Source organism: Nematolebias whitei, chromosome 20, assembly GCF_014905685.2.
Source record: "Nematolebias whitei isolate Nwh7 chromosome 20, NemWhi1, whole genome shotgun sequence".
Classification (NCBI taxonomy): domain Eukaryota; kingdom Metazoa; phylum Chordata; class Actinopteri; order Cyprinodontiformes; family Rivulidae; genus Nematolebias; species Nematolebias whitei.
This window is the reverse complement of record NC_056517.1, coordinates 5441294-5456929: the sequence shown is the minus strand read 5'-3', so window position 1 is coordinate 5456929 and position 15636 is coordinate 5441294. Positions and strand designations below refer to the sequence as shown.

At 39.0% G+C, this 15636-nt stretch overlaps 1 protein-coding gene across 1 annotated transcript in view; it reads right to left on the bottom strand.

Annotated features, from left to right (window-relative positions):
- The window catches only part of cubn (cubilin (intrinsic factor-cobalamin receptor)), a 134887-nt gene that overhangs the window by 77680 nt on the left and 41571 nt on the right, over positions 1-15636 (bottom strand). The window contains 9 exon segments of the mRNA XM_037694395.1: positions 2873-3058; positions 3697-3857; positions 5910-6099; positions 6341-6471; positions 7566-7791; positions 9944-10109; positions 11453-11628; positions 13442-13598; positions 15311-15501. Coding sequence (XP_037550323.1) covers positions 2873-3058; positions 3697-3857; positions 5910-6099; positions 6341-6471; positions 7566-7791; positions 9944-10109; positions 11453-11628; positions 13442-13598; positions 15311-15501 — 1584 coding nt within the window.

The window sequence follows — 15636 nt, the reverse complement described above, 5'->3', positions numbered from 1 at the left end:
TTAAATGTTTTCTAATGAGACCACTTTGGTCACATGTTTCAGCTAGTGGATACTTGTCAAACTGATCTGGAAGAACGAGACATGGCTGCAACACAGGTATTGGAAAGAAGAAACCTGTGGCCACCTCCCCTGTATTCCATTCCAGAAAAGAAAGGCCACACAGCATACCATACCACATTATTTTTCAAATACAATGACAAATTTTACAGACAAGAGCATGCTTGTGCCCTGGGATATGTAGGTTTTCCCATTGTTGCTAATCTCTACATGGAGGAAGTGGTAAAAAAAAAAACTTGAACTTCTTTGAGGAACAACAGAGAACTACTGGTTTAAATGAGGATGAGACCTAAATAAATATTCAAGCTAAAGAAGAGGGAGCTTTTACAAAAATAATTCATTGGACCAAAAAAAATTTCAGGGAGAATTATACCTTTTTTTGTCTGTTATGTGCATATTTAGAGATGTGGAAACCATAAAGGCTACATACAGATCTCACACCACTATCTGATTTTTGATTTTCACCACCCACTGAAACACAAACAGCCATCAAACCTCATCATCAAGCTGTACAGGTTTCCACAAGGACAGAGGAGAAGGACAAAGAACACAAACACATCAAGGAAGTACTTATGTGAACTTGTGAATACCCTAACTGGGCTTACGTTAAGTCATCTTGGAAACTGAGAAAATGCTCAACTCAATAAAATGAAGAAGAAAAGAAAAAACAAAAGAACATTGTCATCCTGTATGGATCTGGAAGAACGAGACATGGAGCATCTAAGATATTCAGTGGGATTTTTTCCAACACCAATATTCCAGTATACTTCCAACCTAAGAACATTCTCATACTGGTTAATCCCAAAGATGAAACACCAAAACACACACTCAGCAGTGTGGTATATGCAGTCCAGTGCAGTTAGAAGTTTTCAGACATCTTTATTGGAAAAAACTAAACAAGACTTAAACAAAGAGATGGAACAACACAGGAGATCCAGCTAATAGGGTCAAGACTCAGAATTTCATCTATATCTCAAGGATAAGGGACAATGCTTTGAGGACAGTAATGAGCAGATTGTAGACAGGGAAGATGGTGAAAAAAGCCATCAACAATAAATATGAATAACCAACATTAAACAGAGGAAGTAGCCCAAGGTACAATCTTTTTTACATCTATAGTTCAGCCTTGACTTGTTTCTCCAGGTAGTTTCACAACCATCCACATCGTGAAATGTGACCAAAAAAGCTCATGTTGGCCTCATTAGAAATAATTCAACAGGTATCACTAACCCAAACGAGTCACAGGATGGTAAGATGGGTCAGTGACTCATGTGATCTATGGCCCAATTTTTGTCAATAAAATACCAACTTACAAACCTGGAATTGCAAAATCACAATCAGAACTGAAAACATTTTAGGGATGAGGTGAAATGTCTTCAAGAATCTTGCCTGAACTATTTAGGACTGCCGTGTCCTGGATAATAATTTATAACATATGATATATAATGGTGTTGGCATGCCCATGGATGCAAAGTGCACCCTGTTGCTTTAGTGCTGTTGGACCTTACAGAGGCTTTTGATACAGTGGACAACACTGTCCTTCTGTCTCTTCTTAAACACCATGTTGATACATTTGGTTCAGATCTCAAGTGGTTCACCTCCTACTTGACCAACAGAACATTTTCTGTCATGATGGGTAATCTGTCTTCCTCTACTGCCACTCTTTCTTTTGGTGTGCTGCAGGGCTCTATTCTTGGTCCTCTCATTTTTATTCTTTATATGCTGTCACTTGCGTTTATTGTCATACAACCCTTTTCTATACACTGTTATGCGGATGACTTACAGATTTATTTGGCCATGAAGCCTAGAATTAGTAACCTTGAAACATTTTGTTTGTATTAACAATGTTAAACTGTGGCTTCGACCAAATTGTTTTGTTTTTATATGTAGGAAAGATTAAATGTATTTACAAAGTATTTAGGTGATTATGCTCCTTGTAACTTTGATGCTCTGACATCCTTGTTCAGACCCACAGTTAAAAACTTGGCAGTGACCTTTAACAAGGATTTGGAATTCGATAAACATATAGTCTCTGTAGTCAAAGCCAGCTTTTATCAGTTATGTCTTCATCAGCATTGTATTATGTTTAATTGTTCTGACATGAAAAAGGCCATTCATGCTTTTATCAGCTCAAGGTTTGACATCTACCATTCCTCCATCAAATGCCTTCAACTTAACACTGCTGCCTGACTTTTAACCAAAACCCACAGACATAAGGGCATCACCCCCGTTTTATTTTATCTCCATTGGCTTCCAGGCTGTTTTAGAATTGATTTCTAACTTTTATTGTTCACTTGTTTACTTGTTTATGGTCTCACCCCACCTTATTAGGTCAAGATCTAGTAGCTTTTTGTGAGTATGAGAAGACCTTATGACTAACTAATACATCTTTACGGTTTTCCCTCAAGTCTAAATACAAATATTGGAGTGAACGGGCTTTTTTGGTTGCTGCACCAAGACTGTGTAACCAATTACCTCAAGGCTTGCGCTTCCTCACTGATCTGGGCCTTTTTAAATCTAATCTTAAAACCTTTTTATCCAGGCAGGCTTTTAATGCCTAGTGGCACTCTGGCATGTTAGTATTGTTGTTTTAATTGTTTTAACTTTTGTACTGTGAAGTGCTCTGTGCATCTTTTGGGTGGTTGTAAAGGGCTCTATAAATAAATGTTGAATGATTGATTTATTAATTGATTGAACATATTACATACTACATGCATAACACTGACTGCACTGTCTCTACATTAAATATCCTGTTGCAAAATAGTAAATAATTTTAACCAGTGCACCTACATTTTGTTAAGATACAGTATGTTACTCACTGCTAGGTAATCAAAGGTGCAAGATGAGCTGGACTCCAGGTGAAAATCTGAGAAAGAAAGCTGGAGTTCACTGCCCTGGCTGGTCTTAATGTGCCAGTAGCACTCTGAATTGGGGTGGTACGGCAGAGGGTAGTTAGGAGAAGAAAATCCTCCAGATGTTGTTGTCAGTGTTCCTCCACAACCTTAAAATATAAAATGATTAAATTAAATGGGTACTGTAATAAAAAAATTAAATAAATAAGGCACTTTAAAAGGAATTATTCCATCTAAAGATATAATGCAATGATCTGACTGAGTGTAATCAAGACAGACTTGTCTAAAATGTCTCAATTAGGAGCATCTATATTGCATCTGAGTACTGTAAGCAAGACAGAAAATACATGGATGGACTATTTTTGCTTGTATAGTAAATTTTGTTCATAAAATTTAGAGTAACTTAAAGCTCTCGTAGATAGAATAAATTTTGTAACAACAGTTTTCCCATACACACAAAGTTTTTACTATTATAAAAACTACTGGCAGATTATGTACTGCAAAACTATATGTACTGTACTACAAACTGTACTTTTACGCTGATCAAAATATTGGTGGTAATCAGTAATGAGGGTGGGGTTGTGGACTTCTTCCCCAAAGACACTTTGGCACACTGGAGGACTGGAACCAGCAATTTTAATAGTTTAAATAGACCATTGACCTCCTCCCCAATCAAATCCACCTTCACTTTGCCCCTCCACTAATAAAACTGTTAAATAATGGCATGTAAAGAAGCACAAAATGTGTAAATATAAAGCTAATAACATACAAAACACTAAATCCTTACCTGTCTGTGTTCCATCCCAGTGGGCAGTAAATCCTCGACGTGTGGTTATAAAATCAGAGCGGAACCTAACCCATAAACGGTTGCTATGGGACATCAGAACTGGAGGTTTTTGATCGCCACAGAACTTACCAATGAATGGAGATGTCTCATAACCTCCATCCCTGAAAAATCAAACGTTGCTCATATTATTACTGTCCTATTAATTTACAACACTTTAAGTTAGTTAGAATGGCTGAAAAGGGACAGTTTAATGTAATGATGTAATATTTCTGTGTTCATACCATTGATGTCCACTTAATGTTAAACAAGAAAAAAAAAGATAGAGATTATTATTATTATCATTAATAATAATAATATTATTATTATTAATTGGGAAGCACGGTGGCAAAACTGGTAGAGCTGCTGCCTCTCAGCGAGCAGGTCCCTGGTTCAAATCCCAGTCAGGGGGCTTTTCTGGGTGGAGTTTGCATGTTCTCTCCATGTATGTGTGGGTTTTCTCCGAGTACTCCAGTTTAAACCCACAGACCAAAAACATGCATGTTAGGCTGATTGGTAAATCTAAATTGTCTCTAGGTGTGAGTGAGAGAGTGAATGGTTGTTTGTCTCTGTGTCCCTATGATGGACTAGAGACCTGTTCAGGGTGTCCCCCGCCTCTCACACAGTGATGGCTGGACATGGGCACCAGTAATCCCCACAACCCAAAAAAGGAAGAATCGGTTAAATATAATGGATGGATGTCTTTTTTTTTTCATTTTGACTGCTCCATTTCTCAATTGTTGCATATTTTTTCCTAACAGAGCACTTCACTCTCAGACTGCAGGTTTTCTCGTGGTTCCTAGAGTTTCCAAAACCAGAATGGGAGGAAGATCTTTCAGTTATCAGGCTCCTCTCTTGTGGAACCAACTTCCGGTTTCTGTACGTGAGGCTGACACTTTGTCCAGTTTTAAGACTTTCCTTTTTGATAAATCCTATAGTTAGGGTGGGCTTGTTATGCTTCCTAAGGCTTAGACTACTGGAAGACAAACTGACCTCATTTATTTAAATGAATTGTTAAAATTGAATAGTTTTCATTTGATACTATTTCTATCTTAACATGTGATTCTTGACCTGCCATTGTGTATCTGTTCCTCTCAAATCCAGCCAGTCAAAACAGTCTGCTCCTCAGATAAATAATGTTAAATTGTTATTTTATATATGAATGTTTCTGTTCAGTGAACTGAGACGACTTCTGTTGTGACTTGGTGATATATAAATAAACTGAATTGAATTGAACTAAAATTAATGATATGCCAATTGTTCCTGATGCAACCACTGACCACTGAACTTCCACAGCCTACATGTGAGAAGCAAGCGGCTGTCATCTAGAGCGCCCAACGAGCAGTTGGGGGTGGTAAGGGCCCAGAGTGGGACAAATGAGGGTGGAAAAAGATGTGGGTGCTTCAGCTTTTCCAGAATTTGGAAATGTTGACAGATTTTGAACCAGTGATCTCCTGATCAAAGGCTCGCCTTCTTTTTCCACCACATATATTAGTAAAAAATAAAATAATAATAATAACAATATTATTAATATTAATAAAAAATCGTTATGCTGGCGGGCAGAATGATGGCACAACTGGTAGAGCTGCTGACTCTCAGCGAGCAGGTCCCTGGTTCAAATCCCAGCCAGGGGAAATTTTTGGGTGGAGTTTGCATGTTCTCTCCGTGCATGTGTGGATTTTCTCCGAGTACTCCGGTTTCCTCGCACACATCAAAAACATGCATGTTAAGCTGATTGGTAACTCTAAATTGTTCCTAGGTGTGAGAGAGAGAGTGAAAGGTTGTTTGTCTCGTTTGTCTCCATGTGTTCCTGTGATGGACTGGAGACCTGTCCAGGGTGTCCCCCGCCCCTCGCACAGTGATTGCTGGACATGGTTAGTGACCCCCGCGACCCATAAATGGAAAAAGTGGGTAAAAGATAATGGATGAATGGATGTTTTGTTGGTAAGGTTGCAAGTGCTATGTCAACAATTATATGTTTTAATAATACCGTCCTTTTCTCAGTTTCAGTTTTAATCAATGGAACTACTTACAAAAACCTAAAGTTTAAACTAAAAATATTATGGTGGTAAATGACTAGCTTTCAATTATTAGAGTCCACATCCAAACTGTAGAAAAATTACAAATGTATTTTTGTTTCACTGAAAGCCAAATTCTGTTGTGGAAATTTTGCTTACCTGATCTCTACAAAGTCGTAGGCGCAAGTTGGAAAAGAGCCCTCTAACTCAAATGCTGTAAAGTTCAGCATAATCTGCATGTTGAGCTCAACAATGATCTTAAAGACACAGTCTCTGCTGTTTGGGTAGTTGTCCGGGTAGTTAGGTGAACTGAACGAACCTGTTGGCGAGGTCAGGATCTGACCACAGTCTAAGGAGAAATATAGAAAAACATATTATTTAATATTGTGTATTTATCCAAATTTAAAGTAAAGAAGTATGCATGAACCATTATATACAGTATATGTATGTATATATACACATATATACATACATATACATATATATATATATATATAGTATATGATGGCTGGTTATATATGGTTTAAATCAAACCATCTAAAATATTTAATTATCAAAAACTCAATTTATTTGACAGTTTTATTTATTACCTGTGGTGGCATTTATTGATACATAACTGGCAGAAAACCCTTCTTGGCTTAAGCTCAAATCAGATACAAATAGCAGGGTCAGCTGGTTGTCAGAACTTGTGAGGGATGGCGGCACTGACCGTCCACAATACCTGCACATGAAGAACACAAATCAATACGACCTCTGCTTCCCAAAATATTTACAACTTCACTCTGACTACTTTTGTTGCCTCAGTCAAATGTATTTTATTTAACCTTAATTTAACTGGGTTATTCAACTGATAATAAATTCTCACTTTCAATGAGGCCAAGAGGCTGCAAATACAGAAGTGGTAGAACAGCAGACAAACAACACATAACAACCGACAGTTAAACTCCAGATTGTGCAGAACATGTGGATAGGTAACAATCAAAGAACTGGGACTAGTCTCATGGTGCAAGCAAGTAACAACAGAAGTTGTAGAGATCGCTAAAACATGTGCAACGGTCGTCAAGAAGTGATGCTCTCCCTAAGCTTTTAAAACATGTAGATGGGATAAAAGAAGTGTTTTAGAGTTTGTTGTAAAAGTTCCAGTCATTAGCAGCAGACAAGTAAAATGATAAACGGCCAAAGGAAGTGCATGTTTGAGGAATACATACTGTACAGTAGGTTAATACAGCTGCTGGAGTGAAGAGTACAAATTTTGCTTTGGATATTGTGTCACAAATAGAGGCAGGATTGGGCTGTAACAGTTAGGCTTTTAAAGATCAGCAGAAACCAGTTTGTTTGTCTGTGAAAGTAAAGAGAGGGCCAGTTCACCAGGGAATACAGAGTCCACTGATGAGCGCCGAAGGGAGCGCTGGTGACAAATCGAATGGCTGCATGGTAAAGGGTGTCCAGTTTGTGAAGGAGGGATTTGGAAGTGGTTCTGTAGATGATGTCACCATAGTTGAAGATGGGAAAGATTGTCATTTTTACCAAAAGATGTTTAGCAGGATGACTTAGTGAGCATTTGTTTTCGGAAGAGCAATCCTATTTTGGATTTGACTTTGTAGAGCAGAGTAATGACGCGAGTTTCATGTTAGAGTGGGGAACGGAGCCAAATCCCAAGACATCTGTACGTGAATTTGGAAGACTTTGTTTACATTTGATTAGGTGGTTCCGTGTAAATGTCTGTTAATAATAGTAATATGATGTATTGTAGTTTAGATACATTTATGTTTAAGTTGTCAATACAAAACTGAAATAAAAATTCTTGTGCTGTACCTGCCAAGCTTGTTGCCAGTCTCCACCGTACCATTGTCATATACTTCAACGTAGTCAAAATTACAATTAGCGTGGTATTCCAGGTTGAATGAGTCAAACGACAGTCGAATCAGGTTGCCTGCTGGAACGTTAATGTACCAGGTACAATTAGCACCATGTGGATAGCTGCTTGGGTGGCCAGGGCTTGTTATGGTGCCGGAGGGACTCGTCAGGGTTGCCCCACAACCTGACACAAGAAAACATTGGAGATGAGACTTTGCAAAAGCTTGACAAAAACAAAAACTTTTGAAATGTAAAATAAAAACAAATAAATTTGGTAAATATTACATGACTAAAGCTACACAAATATGGTATAAACGTATTAAAATTTGTAACGTAAGATTGTCTTCCAACTCATTGACAATTGGTCTTGAACTAAGCCTTAAACAAACCGACTTAAAATTAAACTGGTTTTGTTTTGCTCCATATATTACAAATAGCTTGTATTATGCTGTAATGATAAATTTGTGTTTGTGTGTTTTTGTGTTGATGTGTTTATGTGTATGTCTGAGTTTGAAAACCTTTTTCCAAACAACGATGCAGATTTAAGATTAGTTGAAAACAGTCAATACTTGACTGGATGAATATCCCTCATCACCATGAAATATGTGGAATCATGTAATGAAAACATTCTCTATTCAAAGAAGTTTAATGAGTAGACAATTACATACAGTGGGGAGAACAAGTATTTGATACACTGTTGATTTTTCAGGTTTTCCCACTTGCAAAGCTTGTAGATGACTGTAATTTTTATCTCTTCAACTGTGAGTGATGGAATCTAAAACAAAAATCCAGAAAAATACAATGTATGATTTTTAAATAATTAATTTCCATTTTATTGTGTGAAATAAGTATTTGATCATCTATCAACCAGTAAGAATTTTGGCTCTCACAGACAGGTTAGTTCTTCTTTAAGAAGCACTCCTGTTCTCCACCCATTACCTGTATTAACTGCACCTGTTTGGACTCGTGACCTGTATAAAAGACACCTGTCCACACACTCAATCAATCAGACTCCAGCATCTCCACAATGCCCAAGACCAGAGAGCTGTGTAAGGACATCAGGGATAAAATTGTAGACCTGCACAAGGCTGGGATGGGCTACAGGACAATAGGCAAGCAGCTTGGTGAGAAGGCAACAACAGTTGGTGCAATTATTAGAAAATGGAAGAAATACAAAATAACGGAAAATCTCCCTCGGTCTGGGGCGCCATGCAAGATCTCACCTCGTGGAGCATCATTGATCTTGAGGAAGGTGAGGAATGAGCCCAGAACTACACGGCAGGACCTGGTCAACGACCTGAATAGAGCTGGGACCACAGTCTCAAAGAAAACAATCAGTAACACTCTACGCCGTCAAGGATTAAAATCCTGCAGTGCACGCGAGGTGCCCTTCCTCAAGCCAACGCATGTCAAAGCCCGTCTGAAGTTTGCAAATGACCATCTGAATGATCCAGAGGAGGAATGGGAGAAGGTCATGTGGTCTGATGAGACAAAAATAGAACTTTTTGGTTTAAACTCCACTCGTCATGTTTGGAGGAAGAAGAATGATGAGTACAACCCCAAGAACACCATCCCAACCGTGAAGCATGGCGGTGGAAACATCATTCTTTTGGGGATGCTTAACTGCAAAGGGGACAGGACGACTGCACCATATTGTGGGAAGGATGGATGGGGCCATGTATCGTGAGATTTTGGCCAACAACCTCCTTCCCTCAGTAAGAGCACTAAAGATGGGTCGTGACTGGGTCTTCCAGCATGATAACGACCCAAAACACACAGCCAGGGCAACTAAAGAGTGGCTCCGTAGGAAACATCTTAAGGTCCTGGAGTGGCCTAGCCAGTCTCCAGACCTGAATCCCATAGAAAATCTTTGGAGGGAGCTTAAAGTACGTGTGGCCCAGCGACCGCCCCAAAACCTGAAGGCTCTGGAGGAGATCTGTATGGAGGAGTGGGCCAAAATCCCTGCTGCAGTGTGTGCAAACCTGGTCAAGAACTACAGGAAACGTCTGATCTCTGTAATTGCAAACAAAGGTTTCTGTACCAAATATTAAGTTTAATTTTTCTGGTGTATCAAATACTTATTTCACACAATAAAATGGAAATTAATTGTTTAAAAATCATACATTGTATTTTTCTGGATTTTTGTTTTAGATTCCATCACTCACAGTTGAAGAGTACCTATGATAAAAATTACAGTCATCTACAAGCTTTGCAAGTGGGAAAACCTGAAAATTCAACAGTGTATCAAATACTTGTTCTCCCCACTGTATAAGCTCATATGTTCTTGATTTCACTGTAATAATTTCAATGAAATAGTGGAAGATGTATTTTCTCACCCTCTATGGCAGAGCCATAGGACGCTTCAAAGCCAAGGTTGCTGACAGAGGAGTCGGTCCTGAACTGGATATACATAGATCTCTGTGTGGACTGGAGTCTGGGAGGAGGTGTAGCACCACAAAATGTCCCCATTAGGGGAGAGCTAGATGTAGACCCATCCCTGACCTAGAAAAGGCGTAAACAAGTGCAAGCAGTCTGTTATTCAAGGTTTCATTCTTTCTTTGAAGAGCCACTGCTCCTTTGCATCGAAAGGAATCAGTTGAGGTGGTTCGGGCATCTGAATAGGATGCCTCATAGACACCTTCATCTGGAGTTTTTACAGATACTGGTAAAAAGGCCCATGGCAGATTCAGGAATTGCTCTAAAGATTTTATATCCTCTCCAGCCTGGGATTGACTTGGGTCCCCCAGGAGGAGCTGGAAAGTGTCACTGGGGAGAGGGATTTCTGGGTTTCTCTCCTGGACCTGTTGCCTCAATGGATAAGTGGTAGACGATGGAAATGGAAATAGGTTGAACCTAATAATGTATTAGTTTAAAGCAAAACCTTCCTTCAGAACGTGGGACAAGAGTGCTACTTTGTTATTGTTTAGGCCTTAATGACAGTTAAGTTTATTGTTACATAAAAACAGACAGAAAAGTTAATTATGTTGAATTTCACAGTATTAGACACATCTGAGCAGAGCTTTTTAAGCTGATAACTAATTAGCAACAGTCTCTTTGTTTACTAATAACAAACATAAATTAACAAAATGTTTTTTTTTAAGTAAAATTATTGCAGAATTGGGTTATTTAGAATATGCAATTAATAGATTTGTAAAAATGAAATATATATCTGATAATATATCTAAATATATAAATATCTATATATTCTTCTCACTGAAATAATGTGCCACTAATGTGCATGCAAGTGCTTAGCGATTGCTTTGGGTTTGCTGAAGTGTTACAAAATTATGAATACAGCTGAGTTTATTGACAAGAATGTTAATTTTTTCATCCTATCGACATTATTTTCTCTTTGAACTGAAATGATTAAATCAAAGGGTCAGCACGGTGGCGCAACTGGTAGAGCTGCTGCCTCTCAGCGAGCAGGTCCCTGGATCAAATCCAGGTCCGGAGGCCTTTCTGGGTGGAGTTTGCATGTTCTCCCCGTGCATGCGTGGGTTTTCTCCGGGTACTCCGATTTCCTCCCACAGACCAAAAACATGCATGTTAGGCTGATTGGTAACTCTAAATTGTCCCTAGGTGTGAGTGAGAGAGTGAATGGTTGTTTGTCTCGTTTGTCTCTATGTGTCCCTGTGATGGACTTGCGACCCGTCCAGGGTGTACCCCGCCCCTCGCACAGTGATTGCCGGACATGGACACCGGCGACCCCCGTGACCCAAAATAGAAGAAGCGGGTGAAAGATAATGGATGGATTAAATCAAGACAAAAAAGAGGGTAAATTGCAGAGCAGATATTGTTTTAATGCTTATTTTTTTAATTGATTAACCAAAATAATTTGACTTTACCTCAACAAAGTCAAACTGGCAGGAGCCTCCCTCGATGTCAAAAGCGAGAAAGTTGAGTGTGACCACATAGCCCTCTGGTTGGTTAATGACCCACTCACAGATTTTGTTGTGGGGATAGGAATTTGGGTGGTAGGGAGAACGAAACTGTCCTGTCCCCGATAAAGTTCCTCCACAAGCTGGAAACAGAGAGAAACAATGAGCAGTTACTAGTATAGCCCATGTGAATCCTAATTTATTCAGCAAACAAATTCATAAATCATAATGTGTGAAACCATGATGACGTTCTCTGGACAATCACATCTCTGATCAGTGGTCAATTTTCTTTCAGCTGTTCCCTCTTCAGGGGTCTCCACAGCGAGTCATCCTCCTCCATTTCACTCTGTCCTCCGCATCCTCTGTCCTCACTCCAACTACCTCCATGTCCTCTCTAACTGCATCCATATATCTCCTCTTTGGCCTTCCTCTTTGTCTTTTTCCTGGCAGCTGCATTTCTAACATCCTTCTACCAATATACCCACTGTCCCTCCTCTGGACATGTCCAAACTTTCTTAGTCTGGCCTCTCCAACTTTATTTCCCAGTTGTTCTGACAAGAACCAGTTTTAGGATTCGAAATCAGCCAGACACAAGAATAAAAAAGCAAGAAGTCTTTATTTCTATTTAGTAGCTGGAAAAATTCACGGTGACAGATCTTCACCGGCAAGAGGGGGTGACTTCACCGTAGGTGACAACAGAGTGGCTGTGGAAAGCAGAGCTGAGTGGAATGTTGTATGGAGGAGGAAATCCCAAAACACAGTCCAGAGCACAGGCGAGGGTCATACACAGCGAGTCAGTCATAGTAATAAATCTAAAATGTAAACCTTGAGGCGTGGTCTTAGAAGAGGAAGCAGGGGTTCATACCATGGGTAGAAGGAGTAATCCAAATCAGGGAAGGGGCAGGCAAAGTGCAGAATCCACAAAACAGGCATGAGGTTGTAATCCAGAGAGCAAGGCATGAAAGTCAGGCGTGAAACAGGGAAAAGAAAAGCTTGATATGCCAGGGGCCATGAAAGGTTTAATAATCTGGTGGCGAGGAATGTTGAGAGTAGTCCTTAAATATGGGCATGAACAGGTGTGGTGAATTAGCACTGATGATCAGTGGGTGAAGAGTGAGCTGAGCAGATGACAGAGGATGTGATCATGGCATGAAGATTGAAAGGAGCAGATGAGAAACATGACAGACAGCATGACAGGAGGGGCAGAAACGTGACATGTTCAACCTGTGCTGTCCCTCTGATGATCTCATTCCTAATCTTATCCATCCTTCTTACTCCTAAGGAGAACCTCAACATCTTCATTTATGACACCCAGTCCTGTCTTTTTGTCCATGTCTCTGTCTCCGGACCATACAACATAGCTGGTCTCACCACTGGCTTGTAAACTTTTCCTTTGACCTTTGCTGACACTATTTTGCCACGAATCACTCCTGAAACTTTTCTCCATCCACTCCATTCTGCCTGGACTCCATTTTCTTTACCATTCTGTCCATTTTCCTGGACAGTTGACCCCAAGTACTTTAAGTCCTGCACCTTTGTGACCTCTACTCCTTACTGCATGAATTCAAATTGTGAACATACTGTATTGTCACCAGCAGGCTCACAAGCTTGACCAATATTCACTTCCAAAGGAAACTCTGTTACTCTTTTTTTTTTTTTTACATTCTATCAGCTTGCCCTGTGATGGACTTGTGACCTGTCCAACATGTACCTCACTTCTGGCACAATGATGGCTGGATATGGGCACCAGCGACCCCCATGATCCGGAAAGGAAGAAGCGGGTAAAGATAATGGATGGATTCTATCAGCTCACTAAAATCATTCACACTAAGGAATATGGCAGTTTAAAATGGGTCAGCCAAACAACTGTTTGATCCTGGTATACCATGGTTTAAAAATAACAAATTATTGAACTCATTAACACAGCGTAATATGATGTTAATGTGGAATTCTCACCAACAGTGTAGACAGCCCTGAAACCAGCTCGATTGACTGAACTGTCAGACTTGAAGCGTATCCACAGAGAGTTAGATGATGAGACAATGGGGGCTGGGAGGAGGCTTCCACAGTACTTCCCTATCAAAGGATCAGTTTCCATACTCCCATCACGTACCTGGACAGGAATTGGAGAAAATTGACAACTGTAATGAAATATATACTCACAGGTTATGTAATCAATCAATGTAAAAATTAAGGGTAATAAAAATGGTAAGCCAAAACAGGATTGTGTGGATATATTATTAAATACTTACTTGCTGAATTGTATGTCAGAACCAGATCAAGAGTATGAGGAAGAGAATAAGTAGGTTTGTGGACATTGTGGCTAAAATGAATGACTGCTAAAGGGCTATATTTAGGCTATAACTTTCAACATCTACATGAATACTGAAATCCCCAAGATAATTTTTTCAAATTTACACCCTAAGTCAACATTAGTTTCAGTGACTGTCAATGGGCGTAACCAGGTGCCATTACTGCTAATATGAACAACAACCTTATTGTATTTACCCTTAGCTTTAGTCAGCAGTTTCAGGTAGGACAATGTACTTGCTAGTGTCCTGAATGCCACGTTTCTGAATATTGACCTGCAAATTACTACTCTGTTTTTTGGCAGGTGTTTCTCTGAGTGAGGAATGTCTGAGACATGAGTGAGTCTCTAGTGAAAACGAACAAGTCATTTATTTTGTAAATATTATTACCATAATCATATATGTTGTTTTACAAGGCTATCTCCCAGTGTTCTCTCCTATTGCTGCTGCACTGTATCTATTTCACTACTTTACCATAATAATTCAATTCATCGCATTGCTCACTACCTGTGCAATAACCTGTCACACAACATGTGTAGCATATGATATGTGCAATATATATCATGTGCATTTTAGCTTATATTACTACATTGAAATACTTACTGATACAAATTCCTCCTGCTTGCAACATTACATTCTACCATGTTGTTGTTTACTATTTTTTCTTTTGGACCTTGTAAATATTATAGTTACTTTTTCACTTTTTGGTACTTTACGTTGTACCCGTATTGCATGCTTTAGTGTTTCTTGTTTGTTTGTTCTATGTATTTAGCGAGTCAAATAAGTTCTTCTCATCCTAAACATTTCATTGTACTGTTGTTGACCTTGTGTTAACCTGCATATAATAAAAAGTAAATATATAGTAAAAAGTTCATAGAATTAAAATTTGAATAGAAGTTAAAATTATTTCATCCAGGAAGAACTGTGGCTAGCTAGCTCATTTAAACCATGTAACTTTTTTTAAAACCCCGCCTCTATCGGAATCAAGAATCAATAGGAACCGGAATCGAAACAAGGGATCAAAATCAGAGCCAGAATCGTTCAAATTAAAATGATGCCCAACCCTATTTATAATGTAGCTGGTTTTGTTTCATTTGTATATCATTTATTTTATTTACTTTTCATATAATATGCTTTTATATGACCGTCTATTGTTGTCTGTACCTCAGCTGCGTTCTTTGTTTACAACAGATCTCTCTTGTGAATGAGTCTTAGTGGCTCAATGAGATTACCCTGTATAAATAAAGGTTGAAAAGATGAATTCTTATCACTAACAGAGACAAGGAGAGAACTGAACCTCTGACACACCAAATGTCATGCTAAGCTCCCAAAACAATTAAAAAACGCTCATTAAAAAGGCAAGCAGGTAATGTTGTTTTCTTTCACCTTCAAAACATTCCCAAACTGGAAACTAGCTAAAAACATTTTTTGGATTGTGGCCATGTTGGTAAAACCACTGATAGGTTGAAAGCATGTTAGACATAATCATCAATAAAATGTGACAAACAACTCTTACCTCCACATAGTCAAAAGAGCAGCCACTGTGAGTTTCTAGATCCATGTGGGTAAAGTTAAGGGCCACTTTTTCACCCACTGGCAGCCTAATCAAGTAGATACACTGGCGGTTGTGGGCATAGTTATTAGGCCAGTTGGGGGAAATTATGATGCCCTCAGTGTCAGTGAATGTACCGCCGCAGCCAGGATCACCTAAAAATAAAATAAAATTAAATTAAACAAATACATGCTCTACAGTTCATAATTTTATTACTTGAACTGGAAAGTTTTATGGAAAACAGGATGTGACAATAAAGAAACCTTGAACTTGATATGGACAACAAATGC